Source organism: Dipodomys merriami, unplaced genomic scaffold (genome assembly GCF_024711535.1).
Source record: "Dipodomys merriami isolate MVZ:Mamm:240054 unplaced genomic scaffold, mDipMer1.0.p SCAF_427, whole genome shotgun sequence".
In the NCBI taxonomy this organism is placed as follows: Eukaryota; Metazoa; Chordata; class Mammalia; order Rodentia; family Heteromyidae; genus Dipodomys; species Dipodomys merriami.
Genome location: NW_027205904.1, coordinates 193,218 through 213,173, shown reverse-complemented (window position 1 = coordinate 213,173; position 19,956 = coordinate 193,218). Strand labels below are relative to the sequence as shown.

At 51.7% G+C, this 19,956-nt stretch overlaps 1 protein-coding gene across 4 annotated transcripts in view; it reads right to left on the bottom strand.

The window, feature by feature from the left end:
* The window catches only part of LOC138807662 (POC1 centriolar protein homolog A), a 46,326-nt gene that overhangs the window by 8,632 nt on the left and 17,738 nt on the right, over positions 1-19,956 (bottom strand). For all 4 annotated transcript variants that reach the window (XM_069993423.1, XM_069993426.1, XM_069993424.1 and 1 more), the window contains 3 exons: positions 17,857-17,925; positions 15,083-15,181; positions 1,349-1,489 (listed from right to left, as the gene is read on the bottom strand). In XM_069993423.1, coding sequence (XP_069849524.1) covers positions 1,349-1,489; positions 15,083-15,181; positions 17,857-17,925 — 309 coding nt within the window. The remainder of the gene's footprint in view (positions 1-1,348; positions 1,490-15,082; positions 15,182-17,856; positions 17,926-19,956) is intronic.

Below are 19,956 nucleotides of genomic sequence, written 5' to 3'. Positions count from 1 at the left end.
TAGCATCTATGAAAACGACCTCTGTCTAGATTGGTTGGTGGCACCCAGCTACGCCTGGGTTCAGCCTGGAGCCACAATACAGGGGCCTTGTCGTCTGGGTTCAAGGCAGATGGGATGGGGGGCCAAGGGAAGGCCTGGCCCTTCCTGAGATGCTTGACCTACGCTGATCTCACGAGATCATGATGACAGGTGAGTGAGGGGGTGGGGATAGTCGGGTGTGGGGTGTCACAGGAGAGTCTTAGCTGAGGCCGAGACACGGGCTGCTTGCAGTTACTACCATCCTAATTGCTAACACATAACAAACCTTCCCTGCGCCGCCCCCCCCACCAGCGACAGGAAATGTGTGTTTCTTTTCTTTTTTTTTTTAAAGTCTTATATATTCTCTCTGGATCCAGTGAAGCTATTTTTAACCTGTCTTCTCAGACTTAGTTCCCAATTTTATCCTATAAAGTTCTAATTGATTCCACCTTTCTTGATCTGTCACTTGACGAGGCTGTGAAGAACACTGGGCGGCTTTCTGATGGGTTTCAAGTGGGGTTTTTTTAAAAAAGTCTTTCCATGCTGCTCACAAGCTCTCCCTTAGCACAGGCTCCCCACCCAGGGGTTCACAGGCTTTCCAAAATGGTGGGACCTCATTCCCTGGAGCCTTCCCCCTCCCACGGCAGCCCCCCTTCACCGACACTTGGCATCTCCCCATGGGCTCCATTCTGTGGGACCCTGGACAGGCTGCTGACCTGTGATAGGGGGCAGGAAGTCTTCTCACTTAGCCCCAGCTCCAGGGACTGCTGCATAGGATGAAGAAATACAAGCTGGGTGTGGTGGCTCACGCCTGTCATCCTAGCTACTCAGGAGGCTGAGATCTGAGGATCAGGGTCAAACCCAGCCAGGGCAGGAAAGGCCTGTGAGACTCTTATCTCCGATAAGCCACTCAGAAAACCGGAAGTAGCGCTGTAGCTCAAGTGGTAGAGCGCTAGCCTTGAGGTGAAGAGCTCAGAGACAGCGCCTAGGCCCTGAGTTCAAGCCCCATGATGGGCCAAAAAAAAAAAAAAAAGAGAAATACAACCAGGATTCCAGAGATAAGCACTGCTAGTTCATTAAATTCAGCTGGAAAATAAGTCCAGGGTAGTTAGGTTTGTAAGTAATTCTAGAATCTGCCCTGTGTGGTGCTGTACACCTATAATCTCAGCCCTCCAAGAGACAAGAGGATCAGGAGTTTCAGGATGACCTGAGCTACACAGTGAGACTCTGGCTGGAAACTAAAGCCAGCATCCAACGGGTCACCTTCCAATGGTCCAGATGCTGTCGACGGCCGGGGTGGGGGTGGGGGACGGCTCACATGGTGGCCTACCTGAGTGAGAACGTCCAACTGGCCCACAATGTGCTCCAGTGTGCTGGTCAGCGTCTGGGGCATGCTGCTGGGCTCCTGGGGTTTGTGTACCGACTCTAGACTCTTGACTCTGCCTGACGGGGCTGGCAAATCCACTTCTGGCTGAGGAAAAACAACAACAACAAAGTCCTTCGGTCTATTCAAATCCTTGAGGATAACATAAAAGAATATCCTCTCCAAAAGATGACCTAGAAAGCCACCAGGAAAACTTGAGAAAACCACGCACGAGTGATAGCAGTGTGACAAGTTCCCCTTAAGGCCAGATCCACGTGACCCAACCTTTCAAAGCCCATGTGTGAGGAGGTGGAATCGGTACCTGGCAGCCCAGGTTAGAAGGGGTCTAGGATGGGGGGGGGGGGAGATGAGCTGCTGGGCCCATGGGTGCTTCAGAACCCCGAGATGTTTGCCTAAGGGGTGCTTTAGAACCCAGGGAAAACAAAAGATGTCTGGGGAATGTTCCTGGTCGGATGGTGTGGTAGGAGCGGGAATCCACAGCTTGGGCCGTTGCCAACAGAACTCCAGGAATGTGTGACACCTGGTTGTTTCGGGCCCACAGCTCTTCAGCTCCCCCAATCACCAAAGCTGCACTCCCAAGCTTACAGGAGAAAAGTCTCTCCTGATTTGCAAGCTGAGCTGAGCTTGGGGCGGGGCCAACAAGATGCCCAGGTTCTGGTTTTAGAGGCCACAAACTCCTTTGTGGGTTTGTTTCCTATCGGGGACGTCACACTCCCCAGCTAGCACCAAAGCCTCGAGGGACCCCAACTTTTTAAGGGGACTAGGCTTTTAAACCACTATGCCTCATGAATGGGTATTCCAAATGTGATGCCATGGCTAGCCCTGCCAGTCCCTTGGGGCTCTCTCTACCACCTTTCGGGGGAGAACTTGAGCCTTCTGGCAAGACACTCGGATCCAGCTGGCCCTCCCATCCAGATCTCGCACGCCTCTCCGTGGGCTGCCTTCCTCTCCCTGCTCCAAGCATCTGGCCCTCTCCTCCCCTCCCTCTCTCACTACTCTTAATCAGTGTTCCTCTGTGCCCCTATCTACCTGAGCCTGGCTCTCCAAGCAAAGGGCCAGGACACGTGACCGCATGAGTCAATGCTGGCCTACGGACCAACCCGTATGCATGTGCAAGGCTCCTTTCCTCCTCTCTCTGCTCACCACTCCTCTCAATTCCAGGGCTCAAACACTACCAACCACCCATGCGCCACAGAGGTAAGGATCCTTTAACTCTGAAGCTCCGAAGCCCCCCAGTGCCATGGCTGGTGAACTGTACTGGCTGTAACGAGCGCCTAGCTAGCCCCGACCCAGATGGCCTGCATCTCCTCTGAATCTCCCAGCTCTTAAGATGGATCCAGGAGCCCAGCGCTGGGTGGATGCTCTGCTGTGGGCATGCTCACCTTGGCCACCTCAAGAGTCTTGAAAAGGAGATTCCCGGATGACCGTGGCGGAGTGCAAGGCAGACTTTTAATCTCATAAACCACAAACTCTCAAGGGCACACTGACTTTGAACTTGGGAAAAACACAGGTCCTGATGGCTAAAGGAGAACTTGACTATGAGGTCAATGTGAGACTCAGGTAATTAACACTTGATGGTCCTTTAAAATAGGAGCTGGGAAGGTGGCTCAGTGGTAGAGTGCTTGCCTCACATGCATGAGGCCCTGGGTTCGATTCCTCAGTACCACATAAACAGAAAAGGCCGCAAGTGGCGCTGTGGCTCAAGTGGTAGAGTGTTCGCCTTAAGCTGAAGAGCTGAGGGACAGAGCCCAGGCCCAGAGTTCAAGCCCCCAACAACAACAACAACAACAAAAAAGAGGGATGGTTAGCAGGGTGCTGGTGGCTCCTGCTTGCAATTCTAATCACTTAGCAGGCTGAGATCTGAGGATCACGGTTCAATACCAGCCTGGGGCAAGAAAGTCTTTGAGACGCTTATCACCAGAAGAGGAACTTGTGGCTCAAATGGTAGTATTAGCAAAAAAAAAAAATAAATAATAATAATAATAAATTAAAAAATCTTAGGGACAATACTCAGGCCCTGAGTTCAAGCCCTAGCACTGGTGCATGCACACACATTAGAAGCTTCTCCTGAAGTAGTCTGAGGGTGCAGTTACAGCTGCATCTAGAAGCCTAGTTATAGCCGCCCTAGATGCCTACCCACTTCTGCTACTCTTGAAAAACACCTGCCCTTAGGGCATTTCCAGTGGGCCAAGCCCCAGGCTGAAGACATAGGCAGAGCGGCCTGAACCACTCAGGTACATGGCTGGACACTGACCATACGCCGTCATGAGCTGATTTGACGTAACACCCACTCCGGTGGGTAGAGTAGATAGATGCTGATCAACACTCAAGATGGAAGTTTCTCTCTTCTTTTTTTTAAAATCTCTAACTCTGGACCCTGGTCCTCTGCTCCTAAAACAGAAACTCTGGAGTTGATACCAACTATTGGCCAGCTAGGTGCCAGTGGTTCACACAACTGTAATCCTAGCTATTCTCAAGAGGATGAGATCTGAGGATCGTGGTTTGAAACCAGATGATGGGGCAGGAAATTTCCTTGAGACCACTGGAAAAAAAAAACCAGGAAGTGGAGCTGTGGCTCAAGTGGTAGTGCACTAGCCTTGAGCTGAAGAGCTGAAGGACAGGGCCCAGGCCCTTTGACTTGTAGCCCCAGGACTGACACACACGCAAAATTCATATTGGAAGTGACTGGTGGATTGAATCTAGGCCAGAGATGGGAAAGAGAGGTGAGCTGGGGCCGCGAGGCTGCCGCTCCCCTGCTAGCCAACCGAGGCCTTGCTGAGCAAAGTGGGCAAAGGACACGGCCTCACATTCAGCTTCTCAACAGGAAGAGGCGGGCCCTTTTCTCAAATCAAAGCTCCCAAGAATCCCCGGGACTGGACTCCCCATACATATTTGCAGACTAAATACACTACCAGTTTTATTTGCCCTATAATTTGGGGTTCCGGTTCTGGAATCCAACATGAGGAAGAAGAAACTTCTGCTTCTAAACATAGCCTCAAGCCCAACCAGGAACTCTGGCTTCTCAAAATCGCCTAATTGTTTGGCAAACGCTATCACATTCTCGCCAGCTGGCAGGGGAGGCTGTGTCTTGCTTTGGACTGGGCTTGCCTTTGATCTTGGGGTATGAACATCATAGAGAAGGGCCTCTCTCATTCCTGGTGAGGATGAGGTGGTGGGCCAGTGCGGTAGTGGGAGCCCAGGGCCACAGACAGAGCCTGGGACCACAGCTGGCAGTCTCCAAACTCCAGTCAGTTACCCCACACCACAGATCGCAGGCCCCAGGGCTGCCCTTTGACCCTGGGAAACTGATAAGGCATCCTCAAGACAAGAGGAAGAGTGACCTACCACCATGAGGGTCCCAAAGCCTACAGGCAACGTGGGCAGGGTCCTGGGACTTGAACTCAGGGCCCGCGCACTTTCCTAGTGCCTTATTTTTATGTTATTTTTTAAATTTTAGGGTAAGGCTGGTGCTCTACCTCTTGAGCCACAGCCTCGCTTCTGGCTGCTTCCTCCTGCCTCACGAACTAAATCTGTGCTTCACTGGCAAGCATTTCCAAGATACACACAGACACACAGACACACAGACACACACACAGACACACACAGACACACAGACACACACACACACACACACACACACACACACACACACACACACACACACACACACACACACACACACACACACACACACACACACACACACACACACACACACACACACACACACACACACACACACACACACACACACACACACACACACACACACACACACACCCCCGATTCTTCAAAAGAGCAAAAGGAATGTGCTGGTGGGCAGGAAATGGAAAGTTATTCTATGTCCACATATGCCCTCAGGAAGGGCTGGGAGGGAGATGTGACTTAGTGAAAGGGTAGAGGGATGGAGGAGGAAAGCCTGGGAAGAGAAGACAGCAAGACCATAGAGGGAGTCAGCTCCCTCTGCAGAGGGACCTCTGGCCCTCTTCCCTGGAGGGTCTCAGTAATCAGGAAAGCCACCACCACGTGGCAAACGTAGCCTTTTGGGACTGGAGCCCTCCAGACCACCACGTTTGCCATAGCCACAATCACACACTGAGAGCAGCAAGGCAGAGCAGGGGGGTGGGGTAGGGCCAGGATTGGGGAGGGGGGGTTGTTCTAGGACCCCCCCCCCCCCCGCCACCTGCTCTATAGAAGGCTGAAGAGGAAGGATGGCCAGCAGTTAGCCCTGCCCTGGAAGAGGGGGGGATTTGGGAATGGCTCTTACCCCCAGGTAAGAGGAACAGGCTAGGGCTTCCCAGTAGGGAGGAGTCTGGTGTGGTCCAGTTCCACAAACCTTCCAGACCAGCCGAGTGTGTCTGAGTATCTGCCCTACCCAGGCCAAAAACAAACACACAAACAAAAAACTGACCCCCTTCCCCTCCCCACAGCAAACACCTTACCCAAGATAACAAGGGAGGGAGAAGATCAAGGATTCTGATTAAAAAACACAAAACAAAACAAAACAAAAAAGCCCATCAAAAACAACCACCCAAGGGTTGACTGTAGATTAAAAAAAAAAAAAAAAGAACCGCTTGGAACTAATTTTAGACTTGGAGAAAAGTAGCAGAAAATAGTACAGAGAATTTCCATATCTTCCTCCTCCCGTGTTAGTGTCTTACATAAGCAGAGGACAATGATCAGAAATGAACACTGGGAAATACCAGCAACCAAGTACCCTATGTGAACTTCTCTCGGTTCTTCCTGCCAGAGTCCGTGGGACTGTGGGGATCCAGAAGCCTACTGGGGGTTCATTCACATTTCACTCCAGATCTGGCCTCTTGTAGTGTATTTGTTCCTTTGTCCTTTTTGTTGTTGTTGTTGGTCGTGAGGCTTGAACTCTGGGCCTGGGCGCTGTCCCTCAGTTCTTCAACTCAAGGCGAGCGCTCTACCACTTGAGCCACAGCCCCACTTCCAGTTTTCTGGTGGTTAATTGGAGATAAGAGTCTCCAAGGGCTGGAAAGGTGGCTCAGTGGTAGAGTGCTTGCCTTGCAAGCATGAGGCCCTGGGTTCGATTCCTCAGCACCACATAGGCAGAAAAAGCCAGAAGTGGCGCTGTGGCTCAAGTGGTAGAGCGCCAGCCTTGAGCTGAAGAGCTGAGGGACAGCGCCTAGGCCCAGAGTTCAAGCTCCATAACTGACAAAAATAAATAAATAAAGTCTCATACACTTTCCTGCCAGGGCTGATTTTGAACAGTGATCCTCAGATCTCCTGGTGGCTAGGATCACAGGTGTGATCACAGGTGGCACTCAGCAATGACTTCTATACTCTGGAAGAATACTGATCTGTTAACTTTGTCAATGGAAAAGCGATGTGATGTGCAGGATCTCATGGGGTGCAGGCAGGCAGGACTTACTGCTAGGGGTGTGGCCTCGAGCCAGGGATCTCAGCCAGGTTTTCCCCCCAAGGTAAAGCTACCCTCTTTCCCTGAGGGCTTAATATTTGGGGCACTGGATTTTTAAAGGGGAATGAACACAGTGCCTGCTGCCCCTACTCACTCCCTCCGCAGGTCAGCCTAGCTTGCGAACCAGCGGCTGAGCGATGTCCCGGGGAGACTCCGAGGCTCTGGGTGACGAGGAGGAACAGTAGCGGTTTATTTATAGATCCACTTGAAGACAGCTCATTGTAACTACTGGAGTTGAATTTTGAAAACCCCGGGGAACAAAGGCCGGCTATTTTAAACTCTCCTTGCTCTTGGTTCAATGGAGAGGGTTAGAAGCCCACGGGGCTGTACCCTGGGCATCACTTCTGAAGCTCAGTAATTCATACTCTTGGGTCAAGACAGGTAGCCAGACTGGCTCTTGCCCAACTTGCCAATTTGAGGCCTGTCCTCTTCTTGTGACCCTTTGCTTTCCCAGGGACCAGGCTGTAACCAGGGGGAGGGGGGCAGGTGGGGGGAAAGGAATGTCTCACAGCCTCTTTTCTGGAAGATGCGGCTGTGCAAAAGAACTATGGGGCTGGGGGGGGGGCGGTTGGCACAGGTGACAGAGTGACACACACCTGCCAAAGCTTCTCCTGTGTTTATTTGAACAAAAAGCACAAAATGACAACGTTGACCCCATGTAGGCAAAGGTGACTACCATATATGCCAGTTATCTGATATGAAGCAATTCCTAATTCTTTTTCTTTTGGTCAATCCGTCCTGGGGCTTGAACTCAGGGCCCGGGCGCTGTCCCTCGGCTCTTTTGGTCAAGGCTAGTGCTCTAGCACTTTAAGCCACAGTGCCACTTCCGGTGTTCTGGTGGTTTATTGGAGAAGTTTCACCGACTTTCCTGCCCCGGCTGGCTTTGAATCACAATTCTCAGATCTCAGCCTCCTGAGTAGCTAGGATGACAGGTGTGAGCTACCAACACCCGGCTTGAATTGTTCATTTTGCTGGGAGGGATAAAATGCCTTGCTATTATATAACCAAGAAAAATCCTTATCTAAGGTAAAGTGATGTGTCTGGAATAAAAACAAAACAAAACAAAAAAACCCCAACACCACTAACTTCTAAAAAATGTGGGGAAGAAAGATGGAAATAAGACTGGGAAATGTGTGAGGAGTATGTGGTGGGTTGTTATATTTTTACTTTTTTTTCCTCTTCAAATTAATGCATATTTATGTTTAAAGCCTCCAGTATGTAAGGCATTATTGGCTGGTTGGTATTCAATACATCTCCCCCAAGTCTATCCAGGGTCATTTACACATTCTACATTTATTCTGCCTTTCTAAAATTATTGCCTTTTGTGCTAGTTTGAACATCTTTTGTTTGTTTTTGGTTCTGTTTTAATAAAATATGCTTTCCCAGTGACTGGAATGAGCCACGCTAGGGAGACCCCCAACAGGAAGCTGAGCCCCAGGGTCACTGGGGAACCTCCCAACACAGACGGCAGATGACTCCCCAAGTCCCCAGCCTTTGGCTGCCACCGAGAGCCCCTTATGGCAGCCACAGTGTTCATGGAACCCTCTAGCAATGTCCGGACCTTCAAAGAATCTAATTGTAAGATAATCTCCATGGAAACCATCTACTCTGACTTTTTCCCCCCTCATGGTAACCAGTGAGAAGATAAACACAAGTGTTATCCAACACACTTATGCCACATAGGCCTTACTTCTATCCAATCTGGAAAATAGAAACTGCAAAGGGTTTTTTTTTTTTTTTAAATTTTCCCCCATTTCAAATGAAAAGAAGTTCTGGAATTCTAGTCCAGACATGCAGATTTTACTACCCTTTGTGGCCTGCCCGCTGCTCTATTTCAGGGGCTGCAAAACTGACATGTGAAAACAAAACAAAACAATAACAACAACAAAACCCTAGGAGCTGGGTGCTTGGTGGCTCAGGCTTGTAATCTTAGCTACTCAGGAGAGGCTGAGATCTGAGGATTGTGGTTCAAAGCCAGCCCAGGCAGGAAGGTCTGTGAGACTCTGATCTCCAGTTAACCACCAGAAAACTGGAAGTGGTTCTTTGACTCCAGTAGCAGAGTGCTCACCTTGAGTTGAAGATCTCAGGGACAGTGCCTAGGCCCAGAGTTCAAGCCCCACAACAGACCAAACAACAACAAACACCTAGAGTCAGAGCCTGCCTCTCAATCTGAGCATCCGCAGAATTTGGCCCATGTCCTTTGAACTAATTTTTTTTTGCCAGTCCTGGGGATTGAACTCAGGGCCTGTGCACTATCCCTGAGCTTTTTTTTTTTTTTTTTTTTGCCCTACCACTTTGAGCGACAGTGCCACTTCTGGCTTTTCCTGAGTAGTTTATTACAGATAAGAGACTCAGGGGATGTTCCTTGCCTGGGCTGGCTTTGAACGTGATTCTCAGATCTCAGCCTCCTGAGTAGCTAGGATGACAGGCGTGAGCCATGGTGCCTGGCTTTGAGCCCAGGATTTTCTGAGCACCCTGGCTGCCAGGCATATGTGAACCCATAAAACAGAAAAGGCCCCGAGGATGTAATGCAGGCCGACAGGGAATCACAACTCCTCCCACTTGCAGTGGCAGGAGAGCAGCTTTGCACTGGGCTGGCACCACTCAGCTCAGCCCAGCAGGCTGAGGGGCCTATGTAGCTCTTGTGGACATTCTTCAGGTAGCTTTCAGAGCCAGAAGTGTCCCCATCTTCCCATTCCTGGTGGTGTTGTCACCACTGACTGCCTCTCAGTGGGACAGCAGAGGAGACAAAAAACAACTAAGGAACATTTTTAACATATCTACAGCTTGGTGAGTGCTTCCATGTTATGTGCCAGGCATCATGCCAAGTACTGCTCTGGCATGCCACTCGTGAAATCTCATGAAGGAGGGGGCCGGCTTTTCTCCCTATTTGAGTAGAGGAAACCGGGGCCTGGGAGACCTAGCCAGGGGTCGGGGGGGGGGGGTCAACAGGCCGCATGGGTCTGGGGCAGGATTCAATCTCAGGTTGGTCGGAAACCAGAAGCCCAGCTCTTTTAACCACACGTGAGCTCTGCTCCTTCAAGCTCACTGTTGAGGGGAGCCAAAGAAAAGCCCTCAAGGTTAATGTCGGAATAGGAGAACGGCCAACCCTGAGAACTCAGGAAGTGGTTTTGGTCCTTTTTTTTTTTGGCTTCTTCTTCCAATTTCATTGAATTACCTAGAACTCGGCGTTCTTCCTCGTCCGCCCCGCCCCGTCCAACCTTCCTGCCCAATTGCATAATGGGCCACAGGCCTCAAATAAGAGCACGTCACAAATAAAAGCAGCTTTGCTAAAAGTGCTTCCTGTGGTTGATAGAAATCTGACCTCTGTGTGGTGAGGTTTTGGGTGGGATGTGAACTCCAAGGTCAACCAAGACGTTGGGGTCTTTTTGGTTTCAGGGGTGCGCCCCCCCCCAGCAAGGCACAGACAGCAGGAGAAAGGATTTAGAGGGTCAAGCAGCAGACTCTGAAAACATCCGTTCAAGCACCTGCTGCACACTGGTTGGCGTGAGCTCTCCACCTCCCTGCTCTACTTACATCCCTAAGCAGCCCTTCCAACCTTCCTCCAGCCTCACCACCGGTGTGTCCCCCGGGAGTAAATGTGGGGCTCCCCCCCCCACCCCACCCACCCGCAGCCCTGCGAGCAGAGAAAGTTCCTGGCCACGAGCCTTGCTCCGCCAGGAATAGAGGGAAAAAATGGAACCCATTATTCTCGTTCTGAATGGCTGGGGGAAATGGCTTTTGCTTTTCAACACGAAATGTGCCTAAAAATAAGCCTGTGAATCTCAAGCAGGAGTTGAAAATAGCTCGGCAGTGAGCAGACCGTGCCGAGTGGGCTCAAGGGCAGCCTTCAATCCAAGATCTGAGAGCTGAAGTGTGTGTGTGTGGGGGGGGGGTAGGGGGGAAGAGGGGTCAGGGGCTGGGAGGTTTCTGGAGAGAAGGGGCTGTCAAGGCACACAGGGTCACCTCTGCCACGGCCGCTGGTGAGTGAGCACAGTGGGAAGGGGGGAGGGGGGGCATCCAGGAAGGGCTCTCCCTTCTAGCCTATTTCATGGGCAATATTGGGATTTGAACTCAGGGCCTTGGGCTTGCTAGGCTGGCACTCAGCCTCCTTTATAGCTAGGATTACAGGCGTGATCCACTGCTTCCCTATGGCTCTGTGCGCCCCCCCCCCCCTCCCCGCCACCACCCCTCCGTCCTGGAGCTTCCATTCAGGCTTGGGTGCTGTCCCTGAGCCTCTTTGTACTCAAGGCTGGTGCTCTACCACTGGAGCCACAGCCCTACTTCTGGCTTGTTTCTGAGTAGTTTACTGAAGATGAGTGACTCTCAGACTTTCCTGCCTGGGCTGGCTTTGAACCCTGATCCTCAGATCTCAGCCTCCTGACTAGCTAGGCTGACAGGCGTGAGCCACTGGCACCTGGTCCCCTCTAGCTTTTTTTTTTTTTTTTGGGGGGGGGGGGTCCAGTCATGGGGCCTGAACTCTGGGCCTGGGCGCTGTCCCTCAGCTCTTCAGCTCAAGGCTAGCGCTCTACGACCTGAGCCACAGCGCCACTTCCGGCTTTTTTCTTTTTGCTTAGGCGGTGCTGAGGAATGGAACCCAGGGCCTCATGCATGCGAGGCAAGCGCTCTATCACTGAGCCACCTTCCCAGCCCCCCCGCCCCCTAGCTTTTGATGGCCATGGCGGAACAAGTTCTTGGCCATGAATTGAGCACCCATGCTTTACCCCATGGACCTCCTAAAAATCTCGAAATGCCTAAGCGTGCTGTGTGAGGCTTCAGTGCCAGAGGTCCGGAAGGAGCTGAAAGGGCAGAGAGAGACATCCATACCCATGAGTTTGGGGTCATGGGTGTGGTGTTCAAGGGCTCTTTGAGAAATCAGGTGATCCTGGGTCAACCACTAGACCTCAGATGCTATCTGTGAGCTTGGGGCACCGCTGGGCAGCAAGGCAAAAACACACCCCAGCTTTCAGTGAAGAAAACCCAAGTCCTGAAGGGTAAACTTGCTCCAAGTATATACATCAATTGCAATTGTCATGGCAACCTCGCACTACTAATAGATGCTAAGAAAACTGTAGTCAGGTGCTGGTGGCTCACACTTGTAATCCTAGCTGCTCAGGAGGCTGAGGTGTGAGGATCATGGCTTGAAGCCATCCTGGACAGGAAAGTCCATGAGACTCTCATCTCCACTAAACTATCAAAAATGCTAGAAGTAAAGCTGTGGCTCAAGTGATAAGAGTGCTAGCCTTGAGCAAAAACAGCTCAGGGACAGTGCCTAGGCCCTGAGCTCAAGCCCCAGGACCAACACACACACACACACACAAAACAAATTCTCAGTCTGGGAGGATGAAAGTTCTAGATCTGGTTGGTGACAGTTGCATCTGCTTAAGGTCATGCTGAACAATGCCCTTAAAAATGGCTAAAATGGAGCTGGGCACAGGTGGCTCACGCCTGTTACCCTAGCTACTCAGGAGGCTGAGATCTGAGGATCATGGTTCAAAGCCAGACGGGGCAGGAAAGTCCATGAGACTCTTTATCTCCAATGAACCACCAGAAAACCGGAAGTGGCGCTGTGGCTCAAGTGGTAGAGCGCTCACCTTGAGCTGAAGAGCTAAAGGACAGCACCCAGGCCCAGAGTTCAAGCCCTACGACTGATCCCCCCCCCAAAAAAAGGCTAAAATGGCCCATTTTATATTAGAGTTATGTATATTGACAACAAAACATAACATAGAACACACCCCTAGCTCTCTTTCCTCTTCAGAGAGTCTCACACAATGTATGTTTGGCTGTGGCATGTCCAGAGGAGCCCCGCACATCCACTCAGGCCCTTCAAAGGGCCAGGGTGATGGTATGGTAGTGCACACCTGTATTCCTGGCACTTGGGAGGCTGAGGCAGGAGGATGGCAAGTTAACGACCCCTACAGCCTACCTATCATTGACAGCCTGTTTCAAAGAATAAAACAATACACGGAAAGACAAAGGGGTTTATGACAAACAAGCAAAGAGCCCCGACGCCAGCCCGGAATGACTGCAGGAGTCGCGGGTTGCTTGGGAGGCTGCAGGGATGGCAGATGTTACATAGACATGAGGTCCTCAGAGCCTGCAGACACTTAGGACTGAGTGGGTACTTTGGGGGTTTTTTGTTTGTTTTAGCCTGAAATCCGGGCCTGCGCGCTGTCCCTCAGCTCTTCAGCTCAAGACTGGCGCTCTACCACTTGAGCCACAGCGCCACTTCTGGCCTTTTCTGCTTATGTGGTGCTGAGGAATGGAACCCAGGGCTTCATGCATGTGAGGCCAAGCACTCTACCATTGAGCCACCCTCCCAGGCCCGAGAGAGAGAGAAAGAGAGACAGAGAGAGAGAGAGAGAGAGAGAGAGAGAGAGAGAGGGTACTTTGCAGGGGGGCACATGGCAGGGTTCAAACCTACTTCCCGGACTCCAGAGCCCATATCTGGTCCCCCATTTAAGCCCTACACAGAGATGCTCAGTTGGCAGAGTTGTGACGCTGGCTCTGATCTGGGTCTAAAGGGGACAAATGGCTGTTTCAAGGCCAGCTGAGCTGTTCACACACCCACGCCTTAAAGCCCATCCTCTGCTCACCCCACCACCCCATGACTTCATCCCGACTTTCTGGACCCCAAAGCTTCTGAGACACAAGGATGCCCCAAACCCCATCTCGGAACCAGTACTGAAAGAACAAGAGGCAAGTCATGAAAGGTTATTTCCCTAGAAACTGTAAGGAAAAGAGCATGGAATTTACCCCACCTGGTGTTTGCTAAGCACTGCCAAGAGGCAGACATTAGCGCATGCTGCCACCTGCAGTGGGGACTTTGTTCAGCCCTGTTCAGGGGGGCCAGCACAGGTGTTCCCCACCCCCCCACCCCCAGAGACTGGAGCTGCATCTTATCCATTCACTACGATACAGGAGGAGCGGAGGAGCAGCACAGGCAGGCGGCTCTGCCGTGCCTGGCTCCGCTCAAGTGCCCCACAGACTAGGAAGTGTAGGGGAGAGGGCGGGGACGCTGGAAGAGCCTAACCTTATGGTTGGAAAGGCTTCTGCAGGTGGACGATGAACTGGCAGCAAGATCACCGCGCAGGCCCGTCATTTCAACAGACACAGAAGCCGAGGGCTAATTAGCAAGTGCCAAGGATGAATAAACCCTCCCAACGATGGCTGTCAACTAGAAGGCCCAAGCTTGGACATGGCTCTAAGACCCATCTGGATCTATTCCTAGAGGCAGCCCAGGGCATGGAGGAAGGGCAGGCTGAGGAGGCTTCCTTGCTCTATTCTGGGCCACAGCCTTGACTTGCTGGTGGATTTGGGCGGGTCACTTCCTGTTGTTCAGGCCAGTTTCCGCCTGTGGGGGAGGCCAGGCTGCCCGTGAGGTCCAATAGGGGAGAGTCGCAGACCACAGCCGGAGACCACATACACTTGCCACTCTCAGGGCTCTGCCATCGCCCCTTAACATTCATTTCAGCTACCGACGAACGTGACTTTACGTAAGGAGGCCGTACCCATGAGCAACTTTCTTAGATATTTGTCAAAATATATTCGCCGTTTGAATTCAAGAACACTGAATGTCCTTCTAGCAAGAGAGGGTAACTAAAAATGGCTTGCGGCTGAGGAACTTCCTCTCCATGGTTTTAAAAGGGAGAAGTAAAAGCAAAGGGGGGTGGGGGGAGCCCTTTCTCCTTTCCCCTGACAGTGACTAGGCCCTGAACCCTCTAGGAACCCCCTGCTCAGGTCCTGTGGCTTGGCATTGTTTTCCTCAGGTCTAAATGTTGTAACAGATTGTGCCACAGAAATACCGCCCCTACCCAAATTGGGGACAGGGGAGTTCCCGCTAGGTCCCTGCCACCCTTTTTTTTGTTTTTGTCTCTCGTGGGGCCTGAACTCAGGGCTTGGGCGCTGTCCCTCAGTTCTTCAGCTCAAGGCGAGCGCTCTACCACTTGAGCCACAGCGCCACTTCTGGCTTTTTCTGCTTATGTGGTCCTGAGGAATCGAACCCAGGGCCTCATGCATGCGAGGCAAGCACTCTACCACTGAGCCACCTTCCCAACCCTCCTTCCCCCCACCCCCCGCCAGCCTTTTATGTCTCCCTTGTTCGTTCTAGATCCAAATCAAGCACAAGGACCCAAATAGTATTTGGTACGTGATTAGATCTTACCAGTAACCAGTCCAAGCCTCCGGTGCCCACCCAATCACAGAGCCCAAGGTAACATACCAGCCAAACTACTTACCAGATTCCTTGCCGAGTCGGCCAGTGCAGCTGGGGGCCTCTGCCCTTTTATGATTTCTCCATAATCAACAACATCAAAGTTACTCTTCCAAACCATTACCTGCCAAGGTACAGAGAATAAGGGGAGAAAAATAGCCTTTTAAAAAGTGGTACAAAACTGGCAGAGCATCAGTGGCTCACACCTATAATCCTCAGCTACTCAGGAAGCTGAGAGCTGAGAACCACGATTCAACGTTAGTCGAGCAGGCAAGTTCACGAGACTCTTATGCTCAATGAGCTACCAAAAGCCTAGAAGCGGAGCTGTGGCTCAAATGGTAGAGCACTAGCCTTGAGCACAAAAAACTTGCCATGAGCTGAAGGGCTGAGGGACAGCGCCCAGGCCCAGAGTTTAGGCCCCACAACTGACAAAATATAAAAAATAAAATAAAAATAATAATGGGTTTAGCCTGGGAAGGTGGCTCAGTGGTAGAGTGCTTGCCTAGCATGCACGAAGCCCTGGGTTTGATTCTTCAGTACCACATAAACAAATAAAAGCTGGAAGTGACACTGTGGCTCAAGTGGTGGAGTGCTAGCCTTGAGCAAAAAGAAGCTCAGGGACAGTGCCCAGGTCCTGAGTTCAAGCCCCAGGACTGGCAAAAAAAAAAAAAAAAGGTTTAATCATGACATTTTCATATAAGTGTACAATGTACTTTGGGTGTATTTCACAAACACACCACCATCACATTCCCCTCTCTTGCCTGTTCCCCCTGCCCCAACAAAAAGAGTCCCTCTTGCCGGGCACCAGTAGCTCACACCTGTCATCCTAGCTACTCATGAGCCTGAGATCTGAGGATCATGGTTTGAAGCCAGCCGAGGCAGGAAAGTCTGTGAGACTCTTATCTCCAATAAACTACTCAGAGAAAGTGGGGAGTGGTGCTGTGGCTCAAGTGTTAGAGAGCCAGCCTTGAGTACAAAGAGGTTCTCGGACAGCGCAAAGGCCCTGAGATCAAGCCCCAGGGACAGCAGGGTGGGGTGAGGGGGAAGGATTCCCCTTTATGCTCATGTTTCTTGTTTTTGCTGTTTGTTCAAGATTCCAATGACTTATTTCATTGGCTGAGGCCCTGGCTGCACCACCAGGATGGCATGCCCCTGTGAACACCTCTAGCCTCAGCTCTGTCTGGGGTGGCACAGATAGCGGTTATTTGCACCAAGTCAGTACATCGTCCCTGTCAACGGGGGAGGCGGTGGACACCAGACCAGATGGGTTAAGGTCCTGGCTCCATCCCTTACTGTGAGGCCCTGGCCAAGGAACTCGGCCCCATTGCCACAGAGCCCTCTTTTGTGAAAAAAGGATCCCAAGTCCTACTTCACAAGGGGCTGGGAGGGCCCCAGGACCCAGCGTGGCAGAGACCTGGTATCCTAAGGCTAGTTAGTATGCTGAGCCATAAACACCCCACTCTTGAGTCGCTCGAGTCTCCTCCCCAAGAGCTGCTGGGAGCCGCCCTGCTGGGGAGCAAGAGCACCCCCTGCTGGAGGCTTGGGGCCATGGCCAGCGGGGGAACTTGCAGGACCCCTTCCAGGACGGCTGCCTTAGGCCATCAACAGGAGTTGTGGACTGTGGCCAAGCAATCGTGGGAGGCCACAGCAACCCAGAAACCTACTACTCCACGTGCCCTGGCCACCATCCCTGAGACTGCACAGCTAACCACCCTCCCCAACCCCCCCCCAGCAACCAGAAACACTGTTCAGTGCCAAGCACCCCAGAAAAAACAGCCACCTAGGGGGGCTCTCATTTGTCACTTTACAAAAGAGCACATTGGCATACACGTACACTGTGCAGAACGAAGGCTGAATAAATTCCTAGCCACAGAGTGGCTGGCATGCATGTGAAGGAGTAATGCCCAAAGTCACTCCAGAAAGCTCTGGAAGCAAACTAACATAGGCAGCCAGGAGGGCAGGGGCATAGCTCAAGGGGCAAAGCACCTGCCTGGCAAGTGCAAGGCCCCAAGTTCAAATCCCAGAACCATAACAAATAAGTAAACAAGCTGGGCGCCAGTGGCTCACGCCTGTCATCCTAGCTACTCAAGAGGCTGAGATCTGAGGACCGTGGTCTGAAGCCAGCTTGGGCAGGAACCTCCCTGAGACTCTTATCTTCAATGAGCCACCAGAAAACCGGAAGTGGCGCTGTGGCTCAAGTGGTAGAGCGCTTGCCTTGAGCTGAAGAGCTGAGGGACAGCGTCCAGGCCCAGAGTCCAAGCCCCATGGCCAACAACAACAACAAAAAAGAAAATGCTGGCCTTCTGACCAGTTCCCCCGAGGGCTGGGGAGCAATGGAGCTGCAGGCAGGTGCTGATCCTAGCAGTACCACCTGCTAGGACCCAATTTCCTCACTTGCAGAGTGAGGAGATGAGGGTTTGTATCATAAGGCAGTCAGGAGCATTAAGTAAGGACATGCTGACTGTATTACCAAGCCTGAGGGCATAGCCAAAACCTTATTTGTTTATAATCAGGAAAAAAAATAAACAAAGAAGTAAAAAAAAAAAAAAATTCGGCTTTTTTTTTTGTGGTAACCACAACCCAGCCTCCTTCCCATCTATTGCTGGTTTCAACAGGAAAGGCTCCGAGACACTGTTACCAGGCTGCGGGAGACCTGCTCTGGGTAGCAAAGATACTCCTACCCCGAACTCCAACGGAGTCACAGAGAGCCAGTACCGCCTGCCCCACCCCCAGGCAACCTCTAGTCTTCTATTGGGTCCTCAGCAGCATCAGCTCAGATTCCTTGACGTTTTTTCTTACCTGTTCATCAGAGCCTCCAGAAGCAAAATACTCCCCTGTTCTTGAGAAGGCAACAGTGGTGGCAGGTCCCTAGCAGAAGATACAAAAGTGAACAGGTAGGTTAGTCTACTGCCGAATGGCTCATTCAGAAAGGGGCAGCAGGGGCTGCGGCACCGGTGGCTCACGCCTGTCATCCTAGGAACTCAGGAGGCGGAGATCTGAGGATTGAGGTTCAAAACCAGCCTGGGCAGGAAAGTCCATGAGACTTTTTTTTTTTTTTGGTCCGTATTTTTTTTTTAATTGTAAATATACTGTACAGAGGGGTTACAATTACATGGGCAAGATAATGAGTACATTTCTTATCAAGCATTGTAGCCTCCTCCTTTGTTTCCCCTTCCCATCCTATCCTCCCTCCGCCCCCCTCCATGAGACTCTTCTCTCCAATAAACCACCAGAAAACCAGAAGTGGTGCTATGGCTCAAGTAGTAGAGCACTCTCAACAGCTCAGTGACTGGCACCTAGACCAAATTCAGGCCCCACAACTGACAAACAAGAACTAGAATGTTGCTGGGCACTGGTGGCTCATGTCTGTCATCATACTCAGGAGGCTGAGATCTGAGGATAGTGGTTCAAAGCCAGCCTGGGCAGGAAAGTCCAATCATCTCTCCAATTAAGCACAGAGAAAAAGCTGGAAGTGGAGGTTTGGCTCAAGTGGCAGAGCACTACTCTAGAGCAAAAGAGCTTGGGGACAGTACTTAGGTTCATAGTTCAAGCCCCAGGACCGGCCCACACAATGTGGAATGTCAGAGATGCATACCAACTTTGCCAAGAACACAGCCCTGAGAGCAGAACTCACCCTTTGACTCAGGACCAATACTTCCCTACTGCTGGCAGACCTCAGAAGCCAATGGTTCACGGGACAAGGTACAATATGGGGTAGAGGTGGCAGGAAGGTACTGGGCAGTGGACCAATATGACAGAGTCCCGTGACATACATGCCATTTTCCTTGTAATCAGGCCTTGGGGGGGGGGAGGGTAAAATGTGCCTATCTGAGCCGGGCACCAGTGGCTCACGACTGTCATCCTTGCTACTAAGAAGGCTGAGATCTGAGGATCAAGGTTCAAAGCCAGCCCAGGCAGGAAAGTCCATGAGACTCTTATCTCCAATGAACCAGCAGAGAACCAGAAGTGGAGCTGTGGCTCAAGTGGCAGAGCGCTCGCCATAAGATGAAGAGTTCAGGGACAGCGCCCAGGCTCCACAACCTCCCCCTCCGCAGGGGCTCAGGACAGCATGACCATCTGAAGAGGAATGCTAGGGCCAGTAAGCATGTCCCGACTGGGAAGGGAAAGCCATTTCTTCCCCAGAGGAAATGAAACCCATTCCAGAAAAATGCCCCAAGCAAGAACTGGCCACCCCTCCACGCCTGTACCCCTCTTTTCCTCCCCGTCAAAATTTCATTATAAGCAGTAGCCGGCATTCCCCAGGACAGATCAGGAGAGCTCTTTCTTAGGTGAGGGACAGCACCACTACTGTGACAAAGAGCAGGACAGGGAGAGGCAAGGGCTCAGAAGCCCACAAGATGGGTTCCAGCAAGAGAGCTGGACCTGGAGACAAGGGGAGCCCTGGGAAGCTCCTGTACAGAATGTCAGAAAGGACCCGGTCTTGGCTTGAGCCAGAAAAGGGACGTGGAGGCCAGGGAACAAAGGCAGCTTCTGCCAGCTCTGGAGCAGGGCAGGTGGAGAGGCATCGCCTGGGACAGGAAGGCACATGCCCGCCCATGCTTCTGGAATCCAGCTATGCTCAGAACAGGATGACAAAGAAGACACAGTCAACACCACTTCGCCTGCAACTAATCCACCTCATCAGAGGCCAATTCATGCGGTTAGTCTTCATGAATCGGGGAACAGAGCCGTGGGCCTATGCCTGCCTGCCTGCCAGCTGCCGCCCTTCGATGTAGGGGGAGCCCCAGGCTTGGGCACGCCCCATCCTAGCAGCCCCAGGAATCTTAAGCTGCCATTAACTAGGATAAAGTGGATCCACTTTTACTGGTGGAGAACAATGCCGACTAAACATCAGTGAGAGTCAGATACCAGGTGCGGGACACCATGCGCCATGTGACT